This window comes from Periophthalmus magnuspinnatus, chromosome 18, assembly GCF_009829125.3.
Source record: "Periophthalmus magnuspinnatus isolate fPerMag1 chromosome 18, fPerMag1.2.pri, whole genome shotgun sequence".
In the NCBI taxonomy this organism is placed as follows: Eukaryota; Metazoa; Chordata; class Actinopteri; order Gobiiformes; family Gobiidae; genus Periophthalmus; species Periophthalmus magnuspinnatus.
The window spans coordinates 966688-992200 of NC_047143.1; the positions used below are offsets into that span (position 1 = coordinate 966688).

The following is a 25513-nucleotide window of genomic DNA, read 5'->3' on the forward strand; positions in this document are numbered from 1 at the left end:
TTTTTGCTTTTTTTTTCAACAAGAACAAGTCGCCAGGAAAATGACACTAGTATTGTAGACTTTTGGAATTTCAAACCACTTTTTGGACCTGAATATCGAATAGCGATATTTTTTGATGTAGCTGGGCGTTTTTCTACTTCTACTACTTCTACTACTGCTACTCCTTTATCATGTCGTTGAGCAAAACCTTAGAACTGGAACATTTTGACGAGAGGGACAAAGTACGACGCGGCCGATCGACCAGAACCAAGCGCGATGACTCAACGGCCGGATCGGGACCGAGCTCCAGGGGCAGTAGCTTGGTTCCCAGCCCCGCCCACAGCACAAACTGCAGCTACTACCGCACGCGAACACTACAAGCGCTAACGTCGGAAAAACGCGCCAAAAAAGTCCGTTTCTACCGCAATGGGGACCGGTATTTCAAAGGCCTGGTGTACGCGGTGTCGTCGGATCGGTTCAGGTCCTACGACGCGCTGCTGATGGAGTTAACGAAGTCTTTGGCGGATAATCTGCACCTGCCCCAAGGAGTGAGGAACATTTACACCATCGATGGAAGCAAGAAAATCACCTCCATGGACGAGCTGGTGGAAGGTAAGCTCCATGTTCTAACGCTCCCTCATCAAAAACACGTCTGAAGAGGTTTTACATGTCATCCATGTTTGAGTCATCTAGTGATCTCTCCCGGGCCCTATTCAAACCCTCCTTAACACATACAGTGGGTCAAAAAAGTGTTTATTCAGCCACTAACTGTGCAAGTTCTCCCACTTAAAAATATGAGAGACGCCTGTAATTTTCATCATAGTTTCACTTCAACCATGAGACAGAAAGAATCCAGGAAATCACACTAGGATTTTTAATGAATTAATTGGTAAATTCCTCAGTAAAATAAGTATTTGGCCACATTTCTAATTTCTCACAGACCTGTAACTTCTTTAAGAGGCCTCTCTGTCCTCCACTCGTTCTCTGTATTAATGTCCCCTGTTTGAACTCGTCCTCAGTATAAAAGACACATGTCCACAACCTCAAACAGTCAGACTCAAACTCCACTATGGACAAGACCAAAGAGCAAAGGAACCACAAACAAAACTGTAGACACCAGGCCCCGAACACTCAATCTGCAACAGGTAAGAGCTGGAGTCAACAAATCAACTGTGGAGCAATTATTACAAAATGGAACAAGACCAAGACCTGGGGCTCCACCAAGATCTGACCCCGTGGGGTCAAAATGACACAAGAACAAAGAGCAAAAACCCCAGAACCACACGACCGAGTGAATGACCTGCAGAGAACTGGGACCAAAGTAACAAAGGGACCATCAGTAACACACTACACCACCAGGGACTCAAATCCTGCAGTGCCAGACGTGTCCCCTGATTAAGACAGGACATGTCCAGGCCCGTCTGAAATTTGACAGAAGCATTTGGATGATCCAGAAGAGGATTGGGACAATGTCACATGGTCAGATCAAACCAAAATACAACTTTATACGAAACTCAGCTTGTCGTGTTTGAAGGAGAAAGAATGCTGAGTTTTTACCAAAAAGAACACCAGACCTACTGTGAATCATGAGGGTGGAAACATCATGCTTTGGGACTGTTTTTCTGCAAAGGGACCAGGACGACTGATACAACTTTCTGGATTCTTTACCCCCATTCCGTCTCTCATAGTTGAAGTGAACCTATGATGAAAATTACAGTCCTCTCTCATCTTTTTAAGTGGGAGAACTTGCACAATTGGTAGCTGAATAAATACTTTTTTGCCCCACTATAGAAATAAATAACCCCCTCTTTAATACCCCATAGAAGTACCTGTTCTTTATGAATTGACTACGTTATTAAGTCCACTATCTGACCCTGATCCCTGCCCACATGCAGCTCCCTGTCCACTGTCTGACCTTTAAATATTTGTTCATTTTAGTTTGACTCGGCACAAACCTCATTTAGATAAATCTGGACAGGAAGTAGTGACGCTAACAGAGAGGTAGAGGGCGCCTTTGTGCACAGAGCCAATTAGTCTGAATGATTCTTACTCACTTCCTGAGTTAGAACCATTCAGACTCAGGAAGTGATCGTCGTCCAATCAGAGAAGTCCATTTAAAAGGCGAGTGCTTTTTATAGTCGGTGTTATGTCTCGTTTTCGTTGGCGTGTATTGATTTGTGCTGATGATTCTGCTGTTGATGCGTTTTCATAAATAATTAAACTGAGCTCGTCTCTGAGTGGACGCCATTAAACTCCACGAGACGGGCTCCTCTGCTCAAGGCCAGACTCTTTCAAAACACGACAGATGTGTCCAAACTCTTTCAACGACATCCCAGACTCGTGTTATCATCGCACTTTTCAAACTACATTTCAACACTAAAGTATCGACTCAATACTCAACACCGATACTGAAACTCAAATGATCATTTTAATCATTTAGGCCTTAGGTCACGATGAACTACAGCGACCGAGCCAAAAGAGCCACACTGGCCCTTTTCAAATAATTTAAATGAAGTGAAATTAATTTAAAATAAGTCGACTGTTTGCAGCTGTTAACACTTTATAAAGTTTATGTAACATTTTGTATTTATTTGATATGTATATGTAATTTCCTGCATTCTGCTGCATTTTATGTGTAATATTTCCAAATGATCATTCTGTCTGATTTTGTGCATGGGATTAACTCAGACCAATAGTAAACAAAATAAATGAATAAATAAAAAGCACTTCAATAGAATGAATCCTCTGGTGAACTCCAAACACCGTCACATACAAACTTAGAAAGTAGACCCACATTTAGTTTTCAAAGAAAGAGCAAAGAGCCGCTCTGGAGGCCCCAAAGAGCCGCTTTGGAGGCCCCAAAGAGCCGCTCTGGAGGCCCCAAAGAGCCGCTCTGGAGGCCCCAAAGAGCCGCTCTGGAGGCCCCAAAGAGCCGCTCTGGAGGCCCCAAAGAGCCAATCGAATTTGATCCATTTATGACTTTTTTTTAGTATTGATTCACTTAAGTATCACTTAATTGAGTATCTAGTTTCAATACTACTTTTGATATGGATTAGTATTAGTGTTGATACTTGTGCTTCTGTCTGTATCATTTATGCTCATGAAGTAATACCGACAGCTATTTTTGTTTTTTGAAAAGCTCGATCGATATGAGGAAAAAAACATTATTTTTTTGAGAGCCGCACTCACGTCGACTCAGTGCTGCCCTCTCTGGCCCAATTTGACGTTACGCCTCAAATATTCCGGGTAAATGTGACTTGGTTTTATGAGCTGCATTTTTCATCTCCGCCTCATCAGTTTTGTTTTTATGTCAAGTTTTGATTAATGACGTTGTTTTGGAGAGTTTCACTGCTCTGGACCATCAGCTCACATTAAAACTGAAGTAATGTCACTAATGAGAACCACAGAGAAGTGTCCAGGGTCCTACAGCACTTAAACGCACCGTGTACTTTAACAACACACACAACACACACAACACACACAGAGCAGAGTGTCCAGGGTCCTACAGCACTTAAACGCACCGTGTACTTTAACAACACACACAACACACAAACACACACAACACACACAGAGCAGAGTGTCCAGGGTCCTACAGCACTTAAACACACCGTGTACTTTAACACACACAACACACACAACACACACAACACACACAGAGCAGAGTGTCCAGTGTCCTACAGCACTTAAACGCACCGTGTACTTTAATACACACAACACACACAACACACACAACACACACAGAGCAGAGTGTCCAGTGTCCTACAGCACTTAAACACACCGTGTACTTTAACACACACAACACACACAACACACACAACACACACAGAGCAGAGTGTCCAGGGTCCTACAGCACTTAAACGCACCGTGTACTTTAACAACACACTGACTCAGAGCTGACAGGATCCACTCTTTCTCTTGTCCATCACACTGAGAAAAAACATTTGTGATGAGGTGAAAATGGAGAGAGAGAAGAACAAAGGAGAAGAGAGGGAGGTGAGAGGGGGAGAGAGGGAGGAATGAGGGAGGAGAGGGAGGGAGTGAGATGGGGAGTGATAGGACGAGAGAGGAGGGGAGTGAGAGATTGGGAGGGAGGAGAAAGAAGGAGGGGAGGGAGTGAGATATAGGAAGCTGCGGGAGGAGAAAGAGAAAGGAGGAGGTGCGAGATAGAGGGAAATAGATGGGGAGTTAAAAGAAGAGAGGAAGGAGAAAGAGATGGGGAGCTAAGAGAGGAGAGTAGGAGGATGAGGGAGGGAGATGAGGAGGAGGAGAGAAAGGAGAGGGAGGAAACGATGGAAAGAGGTGAGAAAGTGAAAGTGTGAAATGAGGGAGGGGGATAAGAGAGAGAGAGAGAAGAGGAGGGAAGAAAAAAATGGGAAAAAGATTGAGGAAGAGGGTGGGAGGGGGCAGAAAGAAAGAAAGAAAGGAAAGAGAGTGAGAGGAAAGGAGATAGATAAGAGGATGTGTTTGTATCCCAACACTGACACTATCTGATATGTGTGTGTTTATTCTCAGGAGAAACACGACGTTTGTACAAGTATTTATGTTTACTTAAAGCGGAGGTGTTATGCAATTCTTTTTTTTTTTTCACTTTCTCCCATGTTCTAACGCTGTTCCCTCATCAAAAACACGTCTGCAGAGGTTTTAGAGTCATCCATGTTTGAGTCATCTAGAGATCTCTCCTGGGCCCTATTCAAACCCTCCTTACTGTTAGCTGTGAGATTCTGTACGAGGCTCCGCCCACAAGTCTACATCACCCACGCTCCACACGACAATCCTCCATAAATAAACAAAAACATGATACAAACTGTGCACTATGACGTGACAAACCTGGTGTGATGTGCAGGAGTTTCATTAGTGCGATGCAGCTGAGTGTGATGGTGCTCTGAAGGGGGAGGGGCTTAGCACAGAGAGCAGAGAGAGAGGAGAGACTCAGAGAATCAAAAATGAAAGTGAAACTTATAAAACAATTTAAGGTGAATTTAACATTTTCAAAACAATAAAAGGAAACATGGAGATCTAAATGTGTGATGTGTTACAGTTAATACAACACAGAAGTAAATACCTCGTCTTTAAAGCTGCACTGTGGAACATTCTGACGTAAGGACTGCCACCTACTTGTCTCCATGAATGTTTTGCCATGAATGTTCCACAGTGTGACATTAAACTGTAGCTGAGTCAAGAACAAGGTCAAAGGGACAGAGCTTTGGCCACGCCCCGTTTTAGCCGACCAATCGGTGAGCAGCAAACATGTTTCGTCCGACAAAAAGAGATGAGCGAGTCCGAGACGAGCGAGTCCGAGACGAGCGAGTCCGAGACGAGCGAGTCCTACACGAGCGAGTCCGAGACGAGCGAGTCCTACACGAGCGAGTCCTACACGAGCGAGTCTGACGAGTTCTGGTTCCGTGTGGCCCGTCAAACCTTTGTCCTGTTTCTCCTCCAGGCGAGTGCTACGTCTGCGCCTCCAACGAGCCCTACCGTAAAGTGGACTACACCAAGATCTCCGTCCCGAGCTGGAAGCCCGGCGCCGGGTCCTCGGCCTCCGCCCGCGCCCAGGTCCAGTCCGGCGGGACCTCCGCCCACGCCCCCGCCCACGGCCCCAAGGAGCGCGCGGGAGGAGAGGGGCGGGAGGGGCGCGACACCAAAGACTTCATCAAACCCAAACTGGTGACGGTGATCCGCAGCGGAGTCAAACCCCGGAAGGCCGTGCGCGTCCTCCTCAACAAGAAGACGGCACATTCTTTTGACCAGGTCCTCGCCGACATCACAGACGCCATTAAACTGGACTCTGGAGCCGTGAAGAGGCTCTACACGCTCGACGGAAAACAGGTGAGAGAGGGGAGGAGAGGGGGAGAGGGGAGGAGGAGAGGGAGGGGGGAGGAGGAGAGGAGAGAGAGGAGGAGAGGAGGAGAGGGGGGAGGAAGAGGAGGAGGAGGGGGGAGGAGAGGGGAGGAAGAGGAGAGGAAGAGGAGGAGAGGGAAGGAGGAGAGCGGAGGGAGAGGAGGAGGAGAGAGGAAGAGGAAAGAGGAGAGGAAGAGGAGAGGGGGGAGGAAGAGGAGGAGGAGAGTGGGGAGGAGAGGAGAGAGGGGAGGGAGAGGAGAGAGGGGAGGAAGAGGAGGAGGAGAGGAAGAGGAGAGAGGGGAGGAAGAGGAAGGAGGAAGAGGAGAGAGGGGAGGAGAGGGGGAGAGGGGAGGAGGAAGAGGAGGAGGAGAGTGGGGAGGAGAGGAGAGAGGGGAGGGAGAGGAGAGAGGGGAGGAAGAGGAGGAGGGGGGAGGGGAGGAGAGGGGAGGAAGAGGAGGAGGAGGAGAGGAGAGAGGGGAGGAAGAGGAGGAGGGGGGAGGAGGAGGAGAGGAAGGAGGAGAGAGGGGAGGAAGAGGAGGAGGAGAGAGGGGAAAGAGGAGAGAAAGCGGAGAAGAAAGAGGAGAGGAAGAGGAAAAGGAGAGGAAAGAGGAGGAGGGGAGAGGAGGAGGAGAGGGGAGAGAGGAGAGGAAGAGGAGGGAAAGAGGAGACGAAAGATGAGACGAAGAGGAGGAAAAGAGGGAAGAGGAGGAGAGGGGAGGTTCCATGGATGTATACAAGTCTGTGTCTTATACTTTTACTCAGAAGAAGAGGAAGAGGAGAGGAAGGAGGGGGAGGGAGGAGGTGAAAATGGAGAGAGGGAGTGAGGGGAGGTAGGAGACGATGGAGACGATGGAAAGAGGTGAGAAAGTGAAAGTGTGGAATGAGAGAGGGGATAAGAGGGAGAGAGAAAAGAAGAGGGAATAAAAAAACAGGAGGAAAAAAGGAGAGGGAGGGGAGTGAGGAAAGAGGGTGAGAGCGGGAGGGAGAGGTAGAAAGAAAAAAGACTAGTCTGTGTGTCTTATACTCAGAAGAAGAGGAGAGAGAGGGGAGGGAAGGAGTGAGATGGGGAGTGATACGACAAGAGAGGGGGACAGAGAGAGAGAGACATGTTCAGGGACAGAAATGGAGACAAAGACAAAAAGGGGGAAGAGACAAAAGCAGGTGAGGATTTTTGTCCTTTTTCTTTGGACACAGACAGAATGAAATGATTGTATTTTTATATAATGTTTTGTCCACATAAAAACAAAAACAGTGGACACAGAGACTGGGGTTAAATGTCCTGCCCAACGACACAACAACAGCATTCACCTGTGGGAGCTGGAATCGCACCAACAACCTCTCGATCTGTGGGCAAATGCTCTACCAACTGAGCCACCAGTGACTTACCGACTCAAACTAACGACTGAAGTGTTTTTCATTCTGACGTTTGTTTATCTCATGATTTTCAGTGTTGATTTATAATATTCTCGTGTTTTAAATCTTGGGTTTTTGTGGTCGTGTTATTTTTCGATTTATCGGTGCAGATCTTTACGTTTGTGATTTTCTCCGGTCTCTGCTCGCGGCTCAGATTCAGGTATCAGTGATAAATTTGCAGTTCCACATGTTCAGCGCAGACACAGATTAGATAACACGCTTAAATCCAGGTCATTTCCGTGTTTGTTTAATGTCGGTTTAATCCAGGACTGTTTTGGTTCCATCTGTCGTCTCTTTTGTGTCGTGTTTCATAATCGACCTGACGATGTTCCGCAGTGCGGTCCAGACTCATCTGAAGGTTCAAACGTTTAACTTCTCACACGGCGACGTCGGGACTTTCACTCTGAGGCTCTGAACACCGCGTGAGTTAACGTGTTTCTTTACTTTACTCGTACGTATTTTTCATTTGTCCGTCCATCTGGTCAGGGACTCCCAGACTTCCCTCACCCCAGACACTTCCTCCAGCTCCTCCCCCAAGGCGTTTCCAGTCCAGAAACTCACCTTGAGTCATGTCTCAATGGGACTCGCCTGAAACATGTCCCCAGGGAGGTGTCCAGGACAGATGCCCGAGCCTCCTCAGCTGCTCCTCCGGTTTGACTCCAGCTCCACAGATGAATGCTGACGCTGTGTCTTTGGGCAAGACACTTAACCTGCTTAATGTAAAGGATTTAGGTAAGGACAGGAAAATGTGAGAGGGAAAGAGGAGAAGAGGAGGGACGTGGAAGAAGTGGAAAGGTAGAGGCAGGGGAAGAGAGGGGGAAGGTGAAGAAGAGAGGGGAGGGGGTGGAGTCAGGTTTTGGCTCATCGTGGCTCACTTCTTCATGCAGAGGCTCAGGTGGTTGTGTCGTCTTGTTTTTATCGTGTCGTCTTGTTTTTATTGTGTCGTCTTGTTTTTATCGTGTCGTCTTGTTTTTATCGTGTCATCCTGTTTTCATCGTCTTGTCTTGTTTTTAGCTGACGTGCCTGCAGGATTTCTTCGGGGACGACGATGTTTTCATGGCGTGTGGAGCCGAGAAGTTCAGATACGCCCAAGACGACTTCGTCCTCACCCACAGCGGAAAAACACCGGCTTTTTTCAACGGTAAAAGATTTTACACTTAAAGGGACTTTATGTTTCTGATCTGTTCTAATGTTGTTTCACACGTTTAACACACAAACCTGCAGATTCAGGCTGAAAACACTCTGTTCCACCTTGTGATGTCATCATGTCGCGACACAGGAAGTGCTCCACTGTGTTTTTAAACTCCACACACCTTCATTTATAGAATCATTTGGATCATTTCAGTCCTGGAATAAGACAATCTACAACTGAACTAAAGGGAAAAAAGGTTTGTGTTCACTTAAAACCTCCCACTTGATGACATCACAAGGTGGAACGTCACATTTTGATCTTTGTAGATGTTACAGACGAATAATAAAGTGACTCAAACATGTGAATGAAACAAAACACAACTCCAGGTCTGTTTTTGAGGAGGGAACAGCGTTAGAACATGGATTAAAGCTACAAGAGTCAGTTTTGTGTCATATTAGCTGGAGGGTTGCCGGTTCAATTCCTCTCTTCTGTCATTGTGTCCTTTGGCAAGACACTTCACCTTAACTCATGAGTTTCAGAACGACAAGAATCTAACACAGTTTAAGACTAAATATTATGTCTTTTGAATGAGTAAAAATCCTTAAAATGTAGGAAGCTTAAACGCACGACCAGGAAGGGCATCTGACGTAAAAAAAAAATAAATAAAAATTGTGCAATCACCATGGTAACCTCTGCTGAAGAACGGAGAAGTTGTGAGTTTGTTTTGCTCAAATGTGTCTTAAAAATCTTCTCTTTCGTGTCCAGAGAGCAAAACCAAGACGCCGCGCCCCGCCATGTCTCAGAAAACTCCCAGAATCCCGAGCAGCTCTGGTCTGACGTCAAACAGAGCGCCCTCTAGAGGACTGTCCCGGACCAAGTCTCCTGGAGCAGGTCTCACCAGGGTTTTTTTATTTATTTTTATTTTTTGCAGTGAACAACAAAAGCATTCAACATGTATTTCTACTGCCAAGAAATGTTTCGGTTTTGGTCACCTGCTTGTCTCCATGGTGATGTCCCACAGTACGGCATTAAACATATCCAGGCCAAGTTACAAGTCACATCTGTGGAGAGGCTCACAGTAAGAAAGCATGTCTTTTGAGGCATTTCTGAGCGATAAAACCAACCACCTGACGACGCGATCCCCATGGAGACAAGCGAAACCTCCTGAAAAGTTACGTAATGTGCCTTTTAATGAATGCGTACGTTTTGAACAGTTTTCTTTTTGTTGCGTTTCAGTCATTGAGACACAGTCCAGCGCGAAGACGAGAAGCAGCCCGTCTCCCACAAGCCCCGGCTCACGACGCAGCATCAAGGTATGAATTATTTAAAGGGGTATTTTGGAACTTTCTCCCATGTTTTAACGTTGTTCCCTCAACCAAAACGTTCAGGAAGAGGTTTTATAGTCACCCATGCATGTTTGAGTAATCTAGAGATCTCTCACGGGCTCTATTCAAACACTTCTTACTGTTAGTACGAGTCTGTACGAGGCTCCGCCCACAAGCCTACACGAACACGACAATCTTCCATAAATATACAAAATATGATGCAAAACTGTGACACTATGACGTAACAAACCTGAACATGAATCAGTCCAAATACAAATTCAGAGGCTCAACAAGAAGAAACGACCAGAACAAGAACAAACATCTGAACAGAACAAGAACAAACATCTGAACAGAACAAGAACAAACATCTGAACAGAACAAGAACAAACATCTGAACAGAACAAGAACAAACATCTGAACAGAACAAGAACAAACATCTGAACAGAACAAGAACAAACATCTGAACAGAACAAGAACAAACATCTGAACTGAACAAGAACAAACATCTGAACAGAACATGGACAAACATCTGAACAGAACAAGAACAAACATCTGAACAGAACAAGAACAAACATCTGAACAGAACAAGAACAAACATCTGAACAGAACAAGAACAAACATCTGAACTGAACAAGAACAAACATCTGAACAGAACAAGAACAAACATCTGAACAGAACAAGAACAAACATCTGAACAGTTTGAACAGTTTGAACATTTTGAACACGTCTGATTATTATTTTTGTTTTCCAGCTCTCTCCTCGTCGCTCCTCCTCCACCGACGTGAACGGAGAAGCCGAGCAGCCGGAGGAAGACGTGGAAGGTTTGAACATTACATTTACTCGAGTAACTTCTTAAAGAAATAGTACTTCTCCAGCAGTGTACTTTTCCTCCTACTCGACTACTACTACTGTTTGTACTGCAGTATCAGTCGTGTTACTGCAGTAAAAGTGCTGTTCCTCTTCCCTCTGAGTCTGAAGTGACTGTTTATGGAACAATATGAAATAATCTGAACATTTGTGTTTCTTCATCTGATTTAGTTTGTGTCATTTTTGTGTCTGTTTGAAAATCTCACATTTGCTTCATTATTTATTCATTATTTCATTACTTGTACTTTTCCCAAATATTTTTTTTTGTTACTCTTGAGTAATTTCTTGAACCTTTACTTTGTACTTCTACTTGAGTAATATTATTTAGAAGTAATGTTACTCTTACTCGAGTACAGTTTTTGGCTCCATCTCTGCAAATTCCTCCTGTAAAAATGTATTTCAACAGTTTTGGTTTTTAGATAAAAACAGAAATAAAACACACAAAGGTTTAACATGATTTTTATTTTATTTCTACATAATCCTGTTTGATCCAAGATAAGTCCTGATGTAGACTTGGTTTGGTCCTTTTCTAGTCCAGGTTTAGTCCTGGTTTAGTCCCGGTTTAGTCCCTGTTTACGTCCCGTTTAGTCCAGGTTTAGTTCCCTTTTAGTCCTGGTTTAGTTCCCGTTTAGTCCTGGTTTAGTCCTTGTTTGTCGTGGTGTGTGTCCTTAAACATAAATCTTATCTGTCAGTGTCATCTGTTCTTTATTTAAACAGTAAACACAGAGTTGATATGATGGAGCTACTTCAAATACAACGACGCCAAGTCTCTTTTATGTTTTTAAGGCAGTAAAAATCAGGTACAAACAGAACTCGTTCAGTTTAAACAGTTTGCAGTGGTTCAAAGTTGTTTCTCATTAACTTTATGCGTTCAGACCATCCTATTTACCATATTTTCCAGACGATAAGTCGTACTTTTTGTCATAGTTTGTCCAGGGGTGCGACTTATATGTGAAATATGTTTGTTTTTTTCATTATTATGCATTTTTTGGCTGGTGCGACTTAAACACTGCAGCAACTTGTACTCCTGCGCGACTTGTACTCCTGCACGACTTATACTCCTGCGCGACTTGTACTCCTGCACGACTTATACTCCTGCGCGACTTGTACTCCTGCGCGACTTGTACTCCTGCGCGACTTATACTCCTGCGCGACTTATACTCCTGCGCGACTTGTACTCCTGCGCGACTTATACTCCTGCGCGACTTGTACTCCTGCGCGACTTGTACTCCTGCGCGACTTGTACTCCTGCGCGACTTGTACTCCTGCGCGACTTATACTCATGCGCGACTTATACTCATGCGCGACTTATACTCATGCACGACTTGTACTCCTGCGCGACGACTTATACTCATGTGCGACTTGTACTCCTGCGCGACTTGTACTCCTGCGCGACTTGTACTCCTGCGCGACTTGTACTCCTGCGCGACTTGTACTCCTGCGCGACTTGTACTCCTGCGCGACTTGTACTCCTGCGCGACTTATACTCATGCGCGACTTATACTCATGCGCGACTTATACTCATGCGCGACTTATACTCATGTACGACTTGTACTCCTGCGTGACTTATACTCATGTGCGACTTATACTCATGTACGACTTATACTCATGTGCGACTTATACTCATGTACGACTTGTACTCCTGCGCGACGACTTATACTCATGTGCGACTTGTACTCCTGCGCGACGACTTATACTCATGTGCGACTTGTACTCCTGCGCGACTTGTACTCCTGCGCGACTTATACTCATGTACGACTTATACTCATGTGCGACTTGTACTCCTGCGCGACTTGTACTCCTGCGTGACTTATACTCATGTACGACTTATACTCATGTACGACTTATACTCCTGCGCGACTTGTACTCCTGCGCGACTTGTACTCCTGCGCGACTTGTACATCTGCGCGACTTATACTCAGGTGCAACTTATACTCCAGTGCGACTTATACTCATGTACGACTTATACTCCGGAGCGACTTGTACTCCGGAGCGACCTATACTCAGGTGCGACTTGTACTCCTGTGCGACTTTTAATCCTGCGCGACTTGTACTCAGGTGCGACTTGTACTCCTGCGTGACTTATACTCCGGAGCGACTTATACTCCGGAGCGACTTATACTCCTGTGCGATAAATCTAAAATAAAGTGTCAGTACAAATTTCACGTGTTCTTTTTGTGTGTGGTTTTGTTTCAGTGAACGGAAACCTCTTGATCTCGTCGTCGATGATCAATGAAAAGTACAAAGTCGGTAAAGTGATCGGAGACGGCAACTTTGCAGTGGTGAAGGAGTGTGTGGAGAGGTACTTTTAAAACATTATAACTGGAAATATTAAATGTGCTGTGTCCGAATGTCCACACTCTGCCTACAGGGGGCGCTATCTGAGCTGTCTGAGTGTGAATCGCTCTGTGAATGAGTCTGATGAAGAGTATGTGGCTGTGGAGTGAACGTGGGGTCAGGGGCTGGGGGAGACATTCGGACACATAGTTAAAGTTTAATCTGAGGAAAAGACGGATTACCTCCACGTGTAAATATTTTGTTTATCGTCACCAGGGCAACAGGACAAGAATACGCTCTGAAGATCATTGACAAGGCTCGCTGCAGTGGGAAGGTACGTGACGCTGTGCTAACGTTTCAAACTCGATATCGATACTAGTGCATGGTACGTGATACTCGATACTGATCCAGTTTCAATATATTCAGCAAAGGCTCATGTCTGTCCTGTCAGTGGGACTTTTTAGTATCGATACCTCCAAAAAATGAGGATCTAGTTTTGATACTTTTGACCACCGTTGTACAAACCGTTTAAAATGCTAATGCTAACAATCAACATTTATCCGCTGTGTCTTATTAAAGAGCAGAGGTGACACTGGACACGGTTTGTGTTGTTTTTACAGGAACATCTGATTGAAAATGAAGTTGCGGTTTTGCGGAGGGTCAGACACCCGAGCATTATCCAGCTGATCGAGGTGGACGAGACGCCGACGCAGCTGTTTCTGGTCATGGAGCTCGTCAAGGTCCAGAGCATTTAAACCAGTGACTGTGTTTGAGGATGTTTGTGTGTGCGGACCAGACTGTTTATACAAATGGACATAGCTAACCTGCTAGCATAGACTGTTTATATAAATGGACATAGCTAACCTGCTAGCATAGACTGTTTATATAAATGGACATGCTAACCTGCTAGCATAGACAGTTTATATAAATGGACATAGCTAACCTGCTAGCATAGACTGTTTATATAAATGGACATAGCTAACCTGCTAGCATAGACTGTTTATATAAATGGACATAGCTAACCTGCTAGCATAGACTGTTTATATAAATGGACATAGCTAACCTGCTAGCATAGACTGTTTATATAAATGGACATAGCTAACCTGCTAGCATAGACAGTTTATATAAATGGACATAGCTAACCTGCTAGCATAGACTGTTTATATAAATGGACATGCTAACCTGCTAGCATAGACTGTTTATATAAATGGACATGCTAACCTGCTAGCATAGACTGTTTATATAAATGGACATGCTAACCTGCTAGCATAGACTGTTTATATAAATGGACATGCTAACCTGCTAGCATAGACTGTTTATATAAATGGACATGCTAACCCGCTAGCATAGACTGTTTATATAAATGGACATGCTAACCTGCTAGCATAGACTGTTTATATAAATGGACATGCTAACCTGCTAGCATAGACTGTTTATATAAATGGACATGCTAACCTGCTAGCATAGACTGTTTATATAAATGGACATGCTAACCTGCTTCCTGTTTGTAGCACGGCAGCTAGCAGGTTAGCTCTGTCCATTAATATAAACAGTCTGTGTTCCCAGAATGCACTGGGTTTACAGTTTGTACTCTCATAAAGCCCCACAGTCTAAGTTCTGCCGTGCATCATTCTGACGGACTTCCTCTGGTCTGACTTCAGGGCGGGGACCTGTTTGACGCCATCACCTCCTCCACAAAGTACAGCGAGCGCGACGCCAGCGCCATGGTCTTTAACCTCGCCGGAGCCGTCAAGTATCTCCACAGGATGAACATCGTCCACCGAGACATCAAACCTGAAAACCTGCTGGTAAACGCACACACGCAGAACCTCAAGTACCTCCTCTTTAATACCCCACAGAAGTAAATACCTCCTCTTTAATACCCCATAGAAGTAAATACCTCCTCTTTAATACCCCACAGAAGTAAATACCTCCTCTTTAATATCCCCTAGAAGTAAATACCTCCTCTTTAATACCCCCTAGAAGTAAATACCTCCTCTTTAATACCCCACAGAAGTAAATACCTCCTCTTTAATACCCCATAGAAGTAAATACCTCCTCTTTAATACCCCGCAGAAGTAAATACCTCCTCTTTAATACCCCGCAGAAGTAAATACCTCCTCTTTAATACCCCGCAGAAGTAAATACCTCCTCTTTAATACCCCGCAGAAGTAAATACCTCCTCTTTAATACCCCACAGAAGTAAATACCTCCTCTTTAATACCCCACAGAAGTAAATACCTCCTCTTTAATACCCCACAGAAGTAAATACCTCCTCTTTAATACCCCACAGAAGTAAATACCTCCTCTTTAATACCCCACAGAAGTAAATACCTCCTCTTTAATACCCCACAGAAGTAAATACCTCCTCTTTAATACCCCACAGAAGTAAATACCTCCTCTTTAATACCCCACAGAAGTAAATACCTCCTCTTTAATACCCCACAGAAGTAAATACCTCCTCTTTAATACCCCACAGAAGTAAATACCTCCTCTTTAATACCCCCCTAGAAGTAAATACCTCCTCTTTAATACCCCCCTAGAAGTAAATACCTCCTCTTTAATACCCCACAGAAGTAAATACCTCCTCTTTAATACCCCACAGAAGTAAATACCTCCTCTTTAATACCCCGCAGAAGTAAATACCTCCTCTTTAATACCCCGCAGAAGTAAATACCTCCTCTTTAATACCCCGCAGAAGTAAATACCTCCTCTTTAATACCCCACAGGAGTAAATACCTCCTCTTTAATACCCCACAGGAGTAAATACCTCCTCTTTAAGCTCTTCTGTGTTTCAGGTGTGTGAATATCCAGATGGCACCAAGTCTCTGAAGTTGGGCGACTTTGGTTTGGCGACGGTGGTGGAGGGGCCTCTGTTCACCGTCTGTGGGACGCCGACCTACGTCGCCCCGGAGATCATCGCCGAGACGGGGTACGACCATGACTTTAAATGTTCTGATGTCATTTCCTCCTCACACAGACCTGGAGTTGTGTTTCGTTTCACATGTTTAACACAAACAAACCTGCAGATTTAGGCTGAGCTCTTCTCTCAAACTGAAAACACTCTGTTCCACCTTGTGATGTCATCATGTGGTGATACAGGAAGTGCTCCACTGTGCTGTTCACTGGAAAACTCCCACATGATGACATCACAAGGTGGAACAGAGCGTTTTGAGCTTTGTAGACGTTACAAACACAACTCCAGGTCTGTTTTTGAGGAGGTCACATTATAACATGGATTAAAGCCACAGGAGTCAGTTTTGTGTCACACATCACCTTTAAACTCACATGTTCTGTTCTCGTGACATAACTGATTATTCCTCCGTTTCTTTTCACAGTTATGGACTGAAGGTGGACATCTGGGCGGCCGGGGTCATCACCTACATCCTCCTGTGTGGGTTTCCTCCTTTCAGAAGGTCAGTGACCACGAAATGAGATACTAAGGAACAAACTCGATACTGACACTGACTCTGTGATGATAAAAACTCTTTAGACACTGTGACGCTCCACTTTAAATGTTGTACTAGTGTTGCCCATTGCACTTTCAGAGATCGTAATCGACAGTACACGTGCAGTACATGTTTCAGTTTAACGGTTTATTTATGCAAATCTCCTCTCAACATTTCCAAAACTCAGTTGGTTTTAATAATAAATGTTTCGTGTTTCAGTGAGAATAACGTCCAGGAGGAGCTGTTCGATCAGATCCTCAGAGGGAAGCTGGAATTCCCGTCTCCGGACTGGGACAACATCAGCCTCCCAGCCAAGGTACCGCCGATTTAAGGGCCCGTTTTACATTAAAGGGCCCTCGTTACACCACAGGGCCCTCGTTACACCACGGGGCCCTCGTTACACCACAGGGCCCTCGTTACACCACGGGGCCCTCGTTACACCACAGGGCCCTCGTTACACCACAGGGCCCTCGTTACACCACAGGGCCCTCGTTACACCACGGGGCCCTCGTTACACCACAGGGCCCGTGTTACTCTAAATCAGAGTCTTGTGTTGTAGATGTTGATCAGTCAGATGCTGCAGGTGAACGTCGACGCTCGCTTCACGGCTGAGGAGGTCCTGTCTCACCCCTGGGTCACGGTAAAGTCACACAAATCTGAGCATCACAACAACACAACAACACAACAACACAACAAGTGTTTATCAGGAGTGTCAAGAGTACTGCATGTGTGTACTCAAGTAAAAGTACAGTGACATGGATAAAAGTGTACTCAAGTTACAAGTACAAGTACAAAATTATACTCGAGTAAAACGTGAAAAATGCTCCTCAGAGTACGACAGTTGATACTTTTGATCCAATTTTTTGCTCAAAATGCTCTGGTCCACCTTGTGATGTCATGAAGTGGTAGTTTTCAAGTGAACAGGCGAAAGAGGGAGGAGGAGAATAGAGGAGACAAGAGGAGGAGAGGAGACAAGAGGAGGAGAAGAGACGGGAGGAGAGGAGACAAGAGGAGGAGAGGAGTTTTCCAGTGAACTCCTCCTTTTCCCTTTAGTTCAGTTGTAGATTGTCAGTTGTTCCAGGACTGAAATGATCCAGATGATTCTAGTGAAGGTGGAGTTTAAAAAGACGTTTGCTTTTTTTGTCAGTGGGACTTTTTCAGTATCGGTTCCTGCTCAAACGAGTATCTAGCTCCGATACTAGTTGTGGTATCGATTAGTAGATTTCCGATACTTGTGACAGCTCTACATTTTAGTTTCAAAATGTGTTTTTCATCTAATCTTATTTATTTCAACGTGTATTTCCAGGATGAACCACTAGGGGACTCCAATAACATGAGCTCCCCGGACGACCAACATGAAGAACAAGAACAAAACCAGGACCAGGACCAGGACCAGGACCAGGACCAGGACCAGGACCTGGACCTGGACCAGGCTTTGGACCAGGAAGAGTCCCCGATTCTGGAGACGAGACAGATCCCTTCACCTATGGTCTAGAAATACTACAACTACTGCAACTATGGTACTACTACTACTGAATACACTAAATGCTCAACTCTAGAGCCTGGATGCCCTGCTACTACGATGAGTACTACTGCTACTACGAGTACTACTACTGCGAGTACTGCTTCTGGATTCAGGATAACCTCGTTTGAAAGGTTAAACTGTCGACGCGTTTATGAAGGAACGTGTTTGTCCACAACTGTGACCGAGACGACTGGATTTATTTATTCATTTGAAGATTTGCATTTTTTTGTTTAGTTTTTTTTTGTTTTTGAGACTGAAATACCAAGTCGAGGAGCAAGAAATAATACAACTGAAATTCAAAAAATGTTAAAAAGTCCCAGACCAAACACAGAGAAATGAAGTTAAAGAGGGAGTATTACGCCAAATCTTTTTTTTTTTAGTTTTTCCACACGTTCTAACGCTGTTCCCTCGTCAAAAACACGTCTGAACAGGTTTGAGACGTCATCCATGCATGTTTGAGTCATCTAGAGATCTCTCCCAGGACTGTAGGTGTGACCTTCTGTACGAGGCTCCGCCCACGTCGCCCATTTCTCCATAAATATACAAAAACATGACACAAAACTGTGCACTACGACTTCACAAACCTGGTGTGATGTGCAGTAGTTTCATTAGTGCTCTGAAGGGGGAGGGGCTTAGCATGGAGAGCAATATAGCATTTTCAAAACAAAAGGAAACGTGCATTGAAGTAAATACTCCCTCTTTAATACCCACAGAGGTTTTTTTTTGTTTTTTAATTTTCCAATAAACCATTAATTGCCTTTTTTTTTTTTTTTTTACCAAAATTAAAACAAAAAAAATTCCACGTTTTCATCATGTTTTTTTGGATTGAAAAGCGCTTATTTCCTCAACATTTTTCTTGACGCAGGATTTTGAGCTGGAGTTTTTTTGTCCCAATGAAACTTAAACATGATGATTCTTCACTGTGCTCAAAAAAACAACAAAAAACAAAAGAAAAACAACAAAAATGTGTCTGGAACTATCGCCGTGGAAACGAGGGACTCCATTTTGGCCTGTGTCACCGAACATCCAGGAATCGCTCCACAAAGAACCGGTTCCTTATTATGATGTCACAGGGAATGGGGCGTTTTTCCCAGATCGGGATTTGTCTGGGAGCGTTTCACTTTTTGAGATTCATGTTTTAGTAAAAGGTTCGGTTCAAAGTTCACGTTTTAAAACACGTCCAGAAGAATTAACAAAACGACTGAAATACTTTTACGTTTATTTGCACGATAACACAGAACCACCCGGTGACACGCGCGGGTGAAACAGGGATTTTTAGACCAACAGACGATAAGAAAACTAAGAAATTCATTCAAGTTTAAAATGCGCCGTCTTTTTACAAATAATGAAAATTTAAAAGTGTAAAAATATAAACACAACACGGTTAGAAGTTAAACTACTTTTAAAATGATCTACTTCGATAATTTAAAATATTTCAAATGTTGACACTTTTTGTTTGCAGTTTGTTACGAGTAAAAATAATTCAAATAATTCAAATAAAACTGCTCTTCATGTCGGGAAATCAGACAACGATCAGATTTTGGTGTCGCGCCCTGATGACATCATAATAAGAGCCCTGATGACGTCATAATAATGGCCCTGATGACATCATAATAAGGGCCCTGATGACGTCATAGTAACGGCCCTGATGACATCATAGTAACGGCCCTGATGACGTCATAATAAGGGCCCCGATGATGTCATAATAAGGGCCCTGATGACGTCATAATAAGGGCCCTGATGACGTCATAATAAGGCGACTTGTATTTGCTTTTACTCTTGTGTTACCGACTTTGCTGCTGCCTCCGTTTGGATCTGGACACTGGAAAAGTCTTTTTGCTGCTCGACAGAAACTTTCATATCGACTCAAGGTGCTACCGGATTCACCATTTCATTTTCTTCAAGCGACGAATCTCAAATGTCCCGCACTTTGGCATTATTGTTACAAAATCTACGGATTTGTGACGTCTTCCACGCGTTTTCGGAACAAGGATTTTTGCTCATTTTGGACAGTTTTTTTTGTTTTGTTTTAAAGTTTGTGCCTCAAATTCAACTGTGAATATTGTTTGTAAATATTTTCTTGCCGTTCACAAGAAAAAGGTCCAAGTTTTTGTGGTTTTATCGTCCACATCCAAATCTGGTTCTGAAAGTGCAATTTCCCCATAGACTTTTCGACGAATTCAAATATTAAGAGTTCAAAGACACTAGAGAGTAAACAGCTAGGTGCTAACTAGCTACATGCTAACTCACTGTGCGTAACTAGCTACATGCTAACTCACTGCGCGTAACTAGCTACATTCTAACTAGATATATGCTAACTAGCTACATGCTAATTCGCTGCATGTAACTAGCTACGTTCTAACCAGATATATGCTAACTAGCTATGTGCTAACCAGCTACATGCTAACCAGCTACATGCTTATTATGTTCTAACTAGCTATGTGCTAACTCACTACGTGTAACTAGCAATGTTCTAACTAACTACATGCTAATGAGCTACATGCTAACTATGTACTAGCTATGTGCTAACTCGCTACCTGCTAACGAGCTATGCGTAACTACCTACGTTCAAACCACCTGTGTGCTAATATCCAGTGTTTTAAATGTGTTTAGTCCAAAAAAAAACCACATTTAAAACAAAAGATTTGGCTAAATGTTTTGCTAACTTCCTGGTTTATAACATTTCAGAAACATTTTAAATAAAAGTGCAGTTCTCGTGGTAATTCGTTCCACAGATCTGATCAGTCCTGAGCTTTTAAACTTTTAATATTATTATTTTTCTTAAAGTCTATGTGACCTGGAGCGTCACCGCTTCAGACGACTCGACTCAACCTGAAACCTGATCATTTGACCTGTTTATTAAAGCTACACCGTGTAACTTTACTGATGAGGGGTACACTACATCCTTGTTTCCATGGAGATGTTATAGATTTGCCTAGAATTTTGCACAGTATGGCTTTAGACTGGTTTAGGTGTTTATTGTTTGAGGATATCTCTGAGAATAACAACATTCTTACTTTGACGTGTAACTTGGCGTCTTAGAGATGTACAAGATTAATGCCATACTGCGGAACATTCGCCAAAGCCATAGACCATATAAAGAAGTAGAGTGAACCAGTGTGACGTCACCCACAGCGTCAAATAAAGCTCATTGAAGCTAGCAGTTACAGCGGCTAATCTGGAGCCGAGTCCCGACCGCGAGTATCACAGCAGCTAGCAGGTTAGCGATGTCCGTTTATATTTATACAGGCGCTAACATCTCCATGGAGACGAGCAGATCGTGAACTCTCCAGCAGAAAAGTTACATAGTGAACCTTTAAATAAGGGTAACGTGGACAAAACGGCTACTTTTCTACATCCAAATTTGTTCAGCGACACGTTTTTACTGAGTTTAAATGTGACACGACCTCAGAATAAGTTTCAAAATGGCAGGTCTGTTTAAAAGTTTAAATCATGTTTCAGTTTTTAAACGTTTGAATCATGTTTCAGTTTTTAAACGTTTGAATCGCGTTTCAGTTTTTAAACGTTTGAATCGCGTTTCAGTTTTTAAACGTTTGAATCGCGTTTCAGTTTTTTAAAAGGTTTGAATCGCGTTTCAGTTTTTTAAAAGGTTTGAATCGCGTTTCAGTTTTTAAACGTTTGAATCGCGTTTCAGTTTTTAAACGTTTGAATCGCGTTTCAGTTTTTAAACGTTTGAATCGTGTTTCAGTTTTTAAACGTTTGAATCGCGTTTCAGTTTTTAAACGTTTGAATCGTGTTTCAGTTTTTAAACGTTTGAATCGTGTTTCAGTTTTTTTTAAAGGTTTGAATCGTGTTTCAGTTTTTTAAAAGTGCTTTGGCCTCACTGGGTTTTGAGGTGGAACTTGTAAATTTTGTACAAACGTCTTGTACGTCGTCGTCTCTGTGCGTGTCTGTTGTGAAGTAGAACATGTTTTAGCAGCTTTTAAAAAGACAAAGAAACGAGACGTCACATCTTTAGCAAATTATTAGCCACATTTTCAAATTTGGGCTGTGATGCTAACTGGAGGCACTGCTCTGTCTGAGGCTGTTACTCAAGTTAGACTTTAATCTGAGCTTTAATTTAACTCGATTTGACCAGAAATAACTCATTTAGCTAAAACAGGTGAGATGATTTGTGCTGTTAAATAACATCACAACATCACAAGCTAGCTAGCATTAGCATTAGCATTAGCCAACAGTTTTTCAGTCACTTTGTTGCTGATCACAGGCTCCTGAAAACGTGCTCTTTAAATCCATTTTGTATGCTAACGTGTGCATCGCCTCACCACGGTAACCGCTGAACATTCTGCCATCGACGTACATGCAGAACACCCCCAGCACGATGTCACTGCAAAAGTATCAATAAGACAAAAAAAGTGGTTAAAAATAGTGACTGCAGGAATTAAAGCGTTAAAAAAGGAGCCGCCAAAAGCATTTAAGTCAAATATTTGGTTTTACAGATTTGAAATTACAAATCGTAAAATAAAACTTCGACTAGATTTTCTTAAATGTTTTGGTGATTTGCCAAAGATGTGACGACTTAATGCTTATCAACCAATCACATCGCTCCATCCGCCATCTTGTCTGGTGATTCTAACACGACTAACGCGACATGAAGGACGTTTGTGTCGGTGCGAAAGAAACTCCCCGGAAACTTGAACTGGTCGAGTCGGTTTATGATTATAGAGTTTGAGTTGAGTTTGCTGCGCGGCGTTTTTGAACTTTGAACTCTCCTGTTTCTTCATGGCCTTGAACCTTCGCCGCCGATTGGGACTAAAACAAACACTTAAAGCGTTAAAAAGGTGCACCGTGTAACTTTTTGGGTCCGTCACCTGCTCGTTTCCATGGAGACGTCATTGCTTTTCCAGAAACGCTCCAAAGTAAATTATGACAAAATGATCCGCGGGCGTCACAGAAGCACGATAAAGGCTGATTTAATGCCACGCTGCGGAACATTCCAGACAAAAACGATGACATCTTCGTTGAGACAAGCAGATACAGACTGGAAAAGTTACACAGTGCAGCTTTACCGCAGAGTTAGTTAAATATCTGGCCTGTTGTTTTTGCACTAAACACTTTTGTTTTTGCACTTTTTAAATTGATTTGTGAGAAAAAAAACACAAAAAACTCGACCTGCGGCGTCTCCTTTGGTTTTACACTTTTCACGTAGCGTCGAAACCCAATCTGCGGCGTGACCTTTGACCTTATACCTGTAAGTCTTAATGATTTCATTTTTTTGCTTTAAACCAAACCTGTAACTGCAGCCTCCTGGGGCGGAACAAACTCAGAGCATTTGGGATTTTTAAAAAACAAAAAGTGGAATTAAACAGTTAAACTCCGCCCACAACCACATTTTAAACAGAGCTGCTAAAGTGGGCGGAGTCTGGAGGGCTGAAGGGGAGGGGCGGGGTCTGGAGGTGTAAAGAACAGTGTGATTGGTCTGACAGGTGTCCACACTTCAAACTCCGCCCCCTGCAGCCAGGTGTTTGTATCAGAAACACCTGGCTGTAATCAGGGCAGTCATGTGTGATGTCATGTAGTACTTGAAATTGCAAAGGCCACTGAAGGCAGCGCCAATGTAGGTTTTTTTTGTTGTTGTTTTTTTAACGTAAAGCTTCAAATGGACCAAGTTTGCACTAAAATGGCCAAAAAGGACGAAACTAGAAATAAGAAACAAGCTGAGGCCGACTCACTACTGCCCCCTCAGGCAGGGAGGAGGAAGCACTCAGTTTGGTTGTAAAAGTACACATACAGGAGCAAAACATACTAAAGTAAAAGTATCACATGATAAAATATACCTGGACTAAAAAGTAAAAGTATTTCATGCAGTTTGAGATACAATAAAGTGTCAAATGTGCTGATTTTTGAAGATTTGGGCTGATTTTTTTTTTGTTTTGCTCAAATTCTGAACGTGATAAAAATAAACCCTCAGCCTTTTCAGCAGGTCTCACATAATAACAAAAATACTTTTACTTTTCAGTCCTGCTCAGAAACCTAGTGGAGTAGAAAGTACAGATACTGCTCTGACATGTACTCAAGTAAAAGTAAAATGTACTTTTACTTCACCGTCGCTGCCAAAACTGTCCTGAAAAGTTGTATTTGCTTTGCCCGGGGGGGTCAGTAGGTTTGGTTTACAACATATTGCTGTACAAATGTGTGTGCTAAAACAAACAGGGTTTAAATTGAAGACAATCTCGTTAATTAAAAGTATTTCAGATTTGAGTTTGTTGCGTTTGAACCCGAGGAGGCTGCAGGTTCTGAGTGTTTCAGCGCGTGAACGAGCTCATCACAAACCACCCCTCATCTTAGGTTTAAATAGACTTTTGCAATAGACAAAGGAGAAGGATTTTCACAAAAACTGAACTAGTATTTCGTAAGAGTGCGTTTCCTCCTAAAACGAGCGGATTAAAGGTGTACTGTGTAACTTTTCTGGTTGTAGGAGTGAAGACGTTTGGCTGCACGTCCAAGCCGCGGCTTGGACGTGCAGCCAAACGTCTTCGCTCCTGCAACTTTTCAATCAAGTTCAATCAAAATTTTCTTTTATTATGGCTCGAACTGACGGATTACGCAGACGTCTGAAAGTTCCACAGTATGGCATTAAACTTCTCTAGCTGCGTTTGTCCAATTTACATAAAAAAAATTAAAAAAAACATTGAAAAAACATGTGGTCTTGCCTCTCATAACTTTCCGTGGAGGTCGACAGGTGTTTAATGCCATACCGTGGGACATTCCAGGCAAAGCAATCACATCTCCATGGATACAAGCAGGCGTCAGATCATCCATGAGAGAAGTTACACAGTGCAGCTTTACACGGGCGACTTTTGAAGCATAAAGGAGCAGCTGTAGGTGAAACACACAGTCAGGAGGAAACGTGACGGTGTGTTTCAGTGTGCTTCAGCTGTAGGTGTGTTTCTCTAGGGTAAAACCTGACGGTGTGTTTCAGTGTGTTTCAGTGTGCTTCAGTGTGCTTCTACAGGAGGAAACCTGACAGTGTTTGAAGTTTATATTTACATTGTGTCTGAATCGTGTGTTTGTTTAGGAAAAACGTTTGAAGGATGTTTGTAGAAAATGGAAAGTAAAATGAACTGTGAAAATAAAACTTCAATGGAATCGTAACAAAGGCTTTGTGCAGTTTATGAAGAGTTTACATTTATACCAGGACTAAACCACAGGGGGCGCAAGGGCCAGGTCAGGGCGACCTTCGGGGATATTTTGTGCGAGTCCAAAATATCCCATAATAATCTTAAAACCATTAAGAAAATTAATAGAACTGGTACATTCACTACAGCCACATTCACTACAGTCACGCTCACCGTAGTCACGCTCACCGTAGTCAGGCTCACCGTAGTCACGTTCACCATAGTCACGTTCACCATAGTCACGTTCACCGTAGTCACGCTCACCGTAGTCAGGCTCACCGTAGTCACGCTCACCGTAGTCACGCTCACCGTAGTCACGTTCACCGTAGTCACGTTCACCGTAGTCACGCTCACCGTAGTCACGCTCACCGTAGTCACGCTCACTATAGTCACGCCCACTATAGTCACGCTCACTATAGTCACGTTCACTATAGTCACGCTCACTATAGTCACGCTCACTATAGTCACGTTTTACTCTGAACAGAAAGGCCCGACAGGAGTGAGGACAGTGATCAAACTCACTAAAGTGTTAATATGAAACTTTGTGTGGATTTTTAGGCAGATCAACC

General features: G+C 43.5%; 1 protein-coding gene across 1 annotated transcript; it reads left to right on the forward strand.

Annotated features, from left to right (window-relative positions):
* The first annotated feature begins 143 nt into the window (after positions 1-143).
* LOC117386585 (serine/threonine-protein kinase DCLK2-like) lies at positions 144-25482 on the forward strand. The gene is made up of 16 exons (XM_033983992.2): positions 144-591; positions 5420-5805; positions 8245-8371; positions 9128-9253; positions 9599-9675; positions 10439-10508; positions 12751-12856; positions 13108-13165; positions 13452-13571; positions 14493-14639; positions 15630-15763; positions 16170-16247; positions 16500-16596; positions 16840-16920; positions 17587-17653; positions 25094-25482. Exons 1-16 carry the CDS (start codon positions 171-173, stop codon positions 25480-25482), a joined length of 2484 nt encoding a protein of 827 aa, XP_033839883.2. The 5' UTR covers positions 144-170.
* Positions 25483-25513: the final 31 nt, after the last annotated feature.

Coding starts and splice junctions, on each gene's coding strand:
- LOC117386585 (XM_033983992.2), top strand. CDS start 171: ATGTCGTTGAGCAAAACCTTAGAACTGGAACATTTTGACGAGAGGGAC. Junction 592..5,419: donor CATGGACGAGCTGGTGGAAG/GTAAGCTCCATG, acceptor TTTCTCCTCCAG/GCGAGTGCTACGTCTGCGCC. Junction 13,166..13,451: donor AGGCTCGCTGCAGTGGGAAG/GTACGTGACGCT, acceptor TTGTTTTTACAG/GAACATCTGATTGAAAATGA.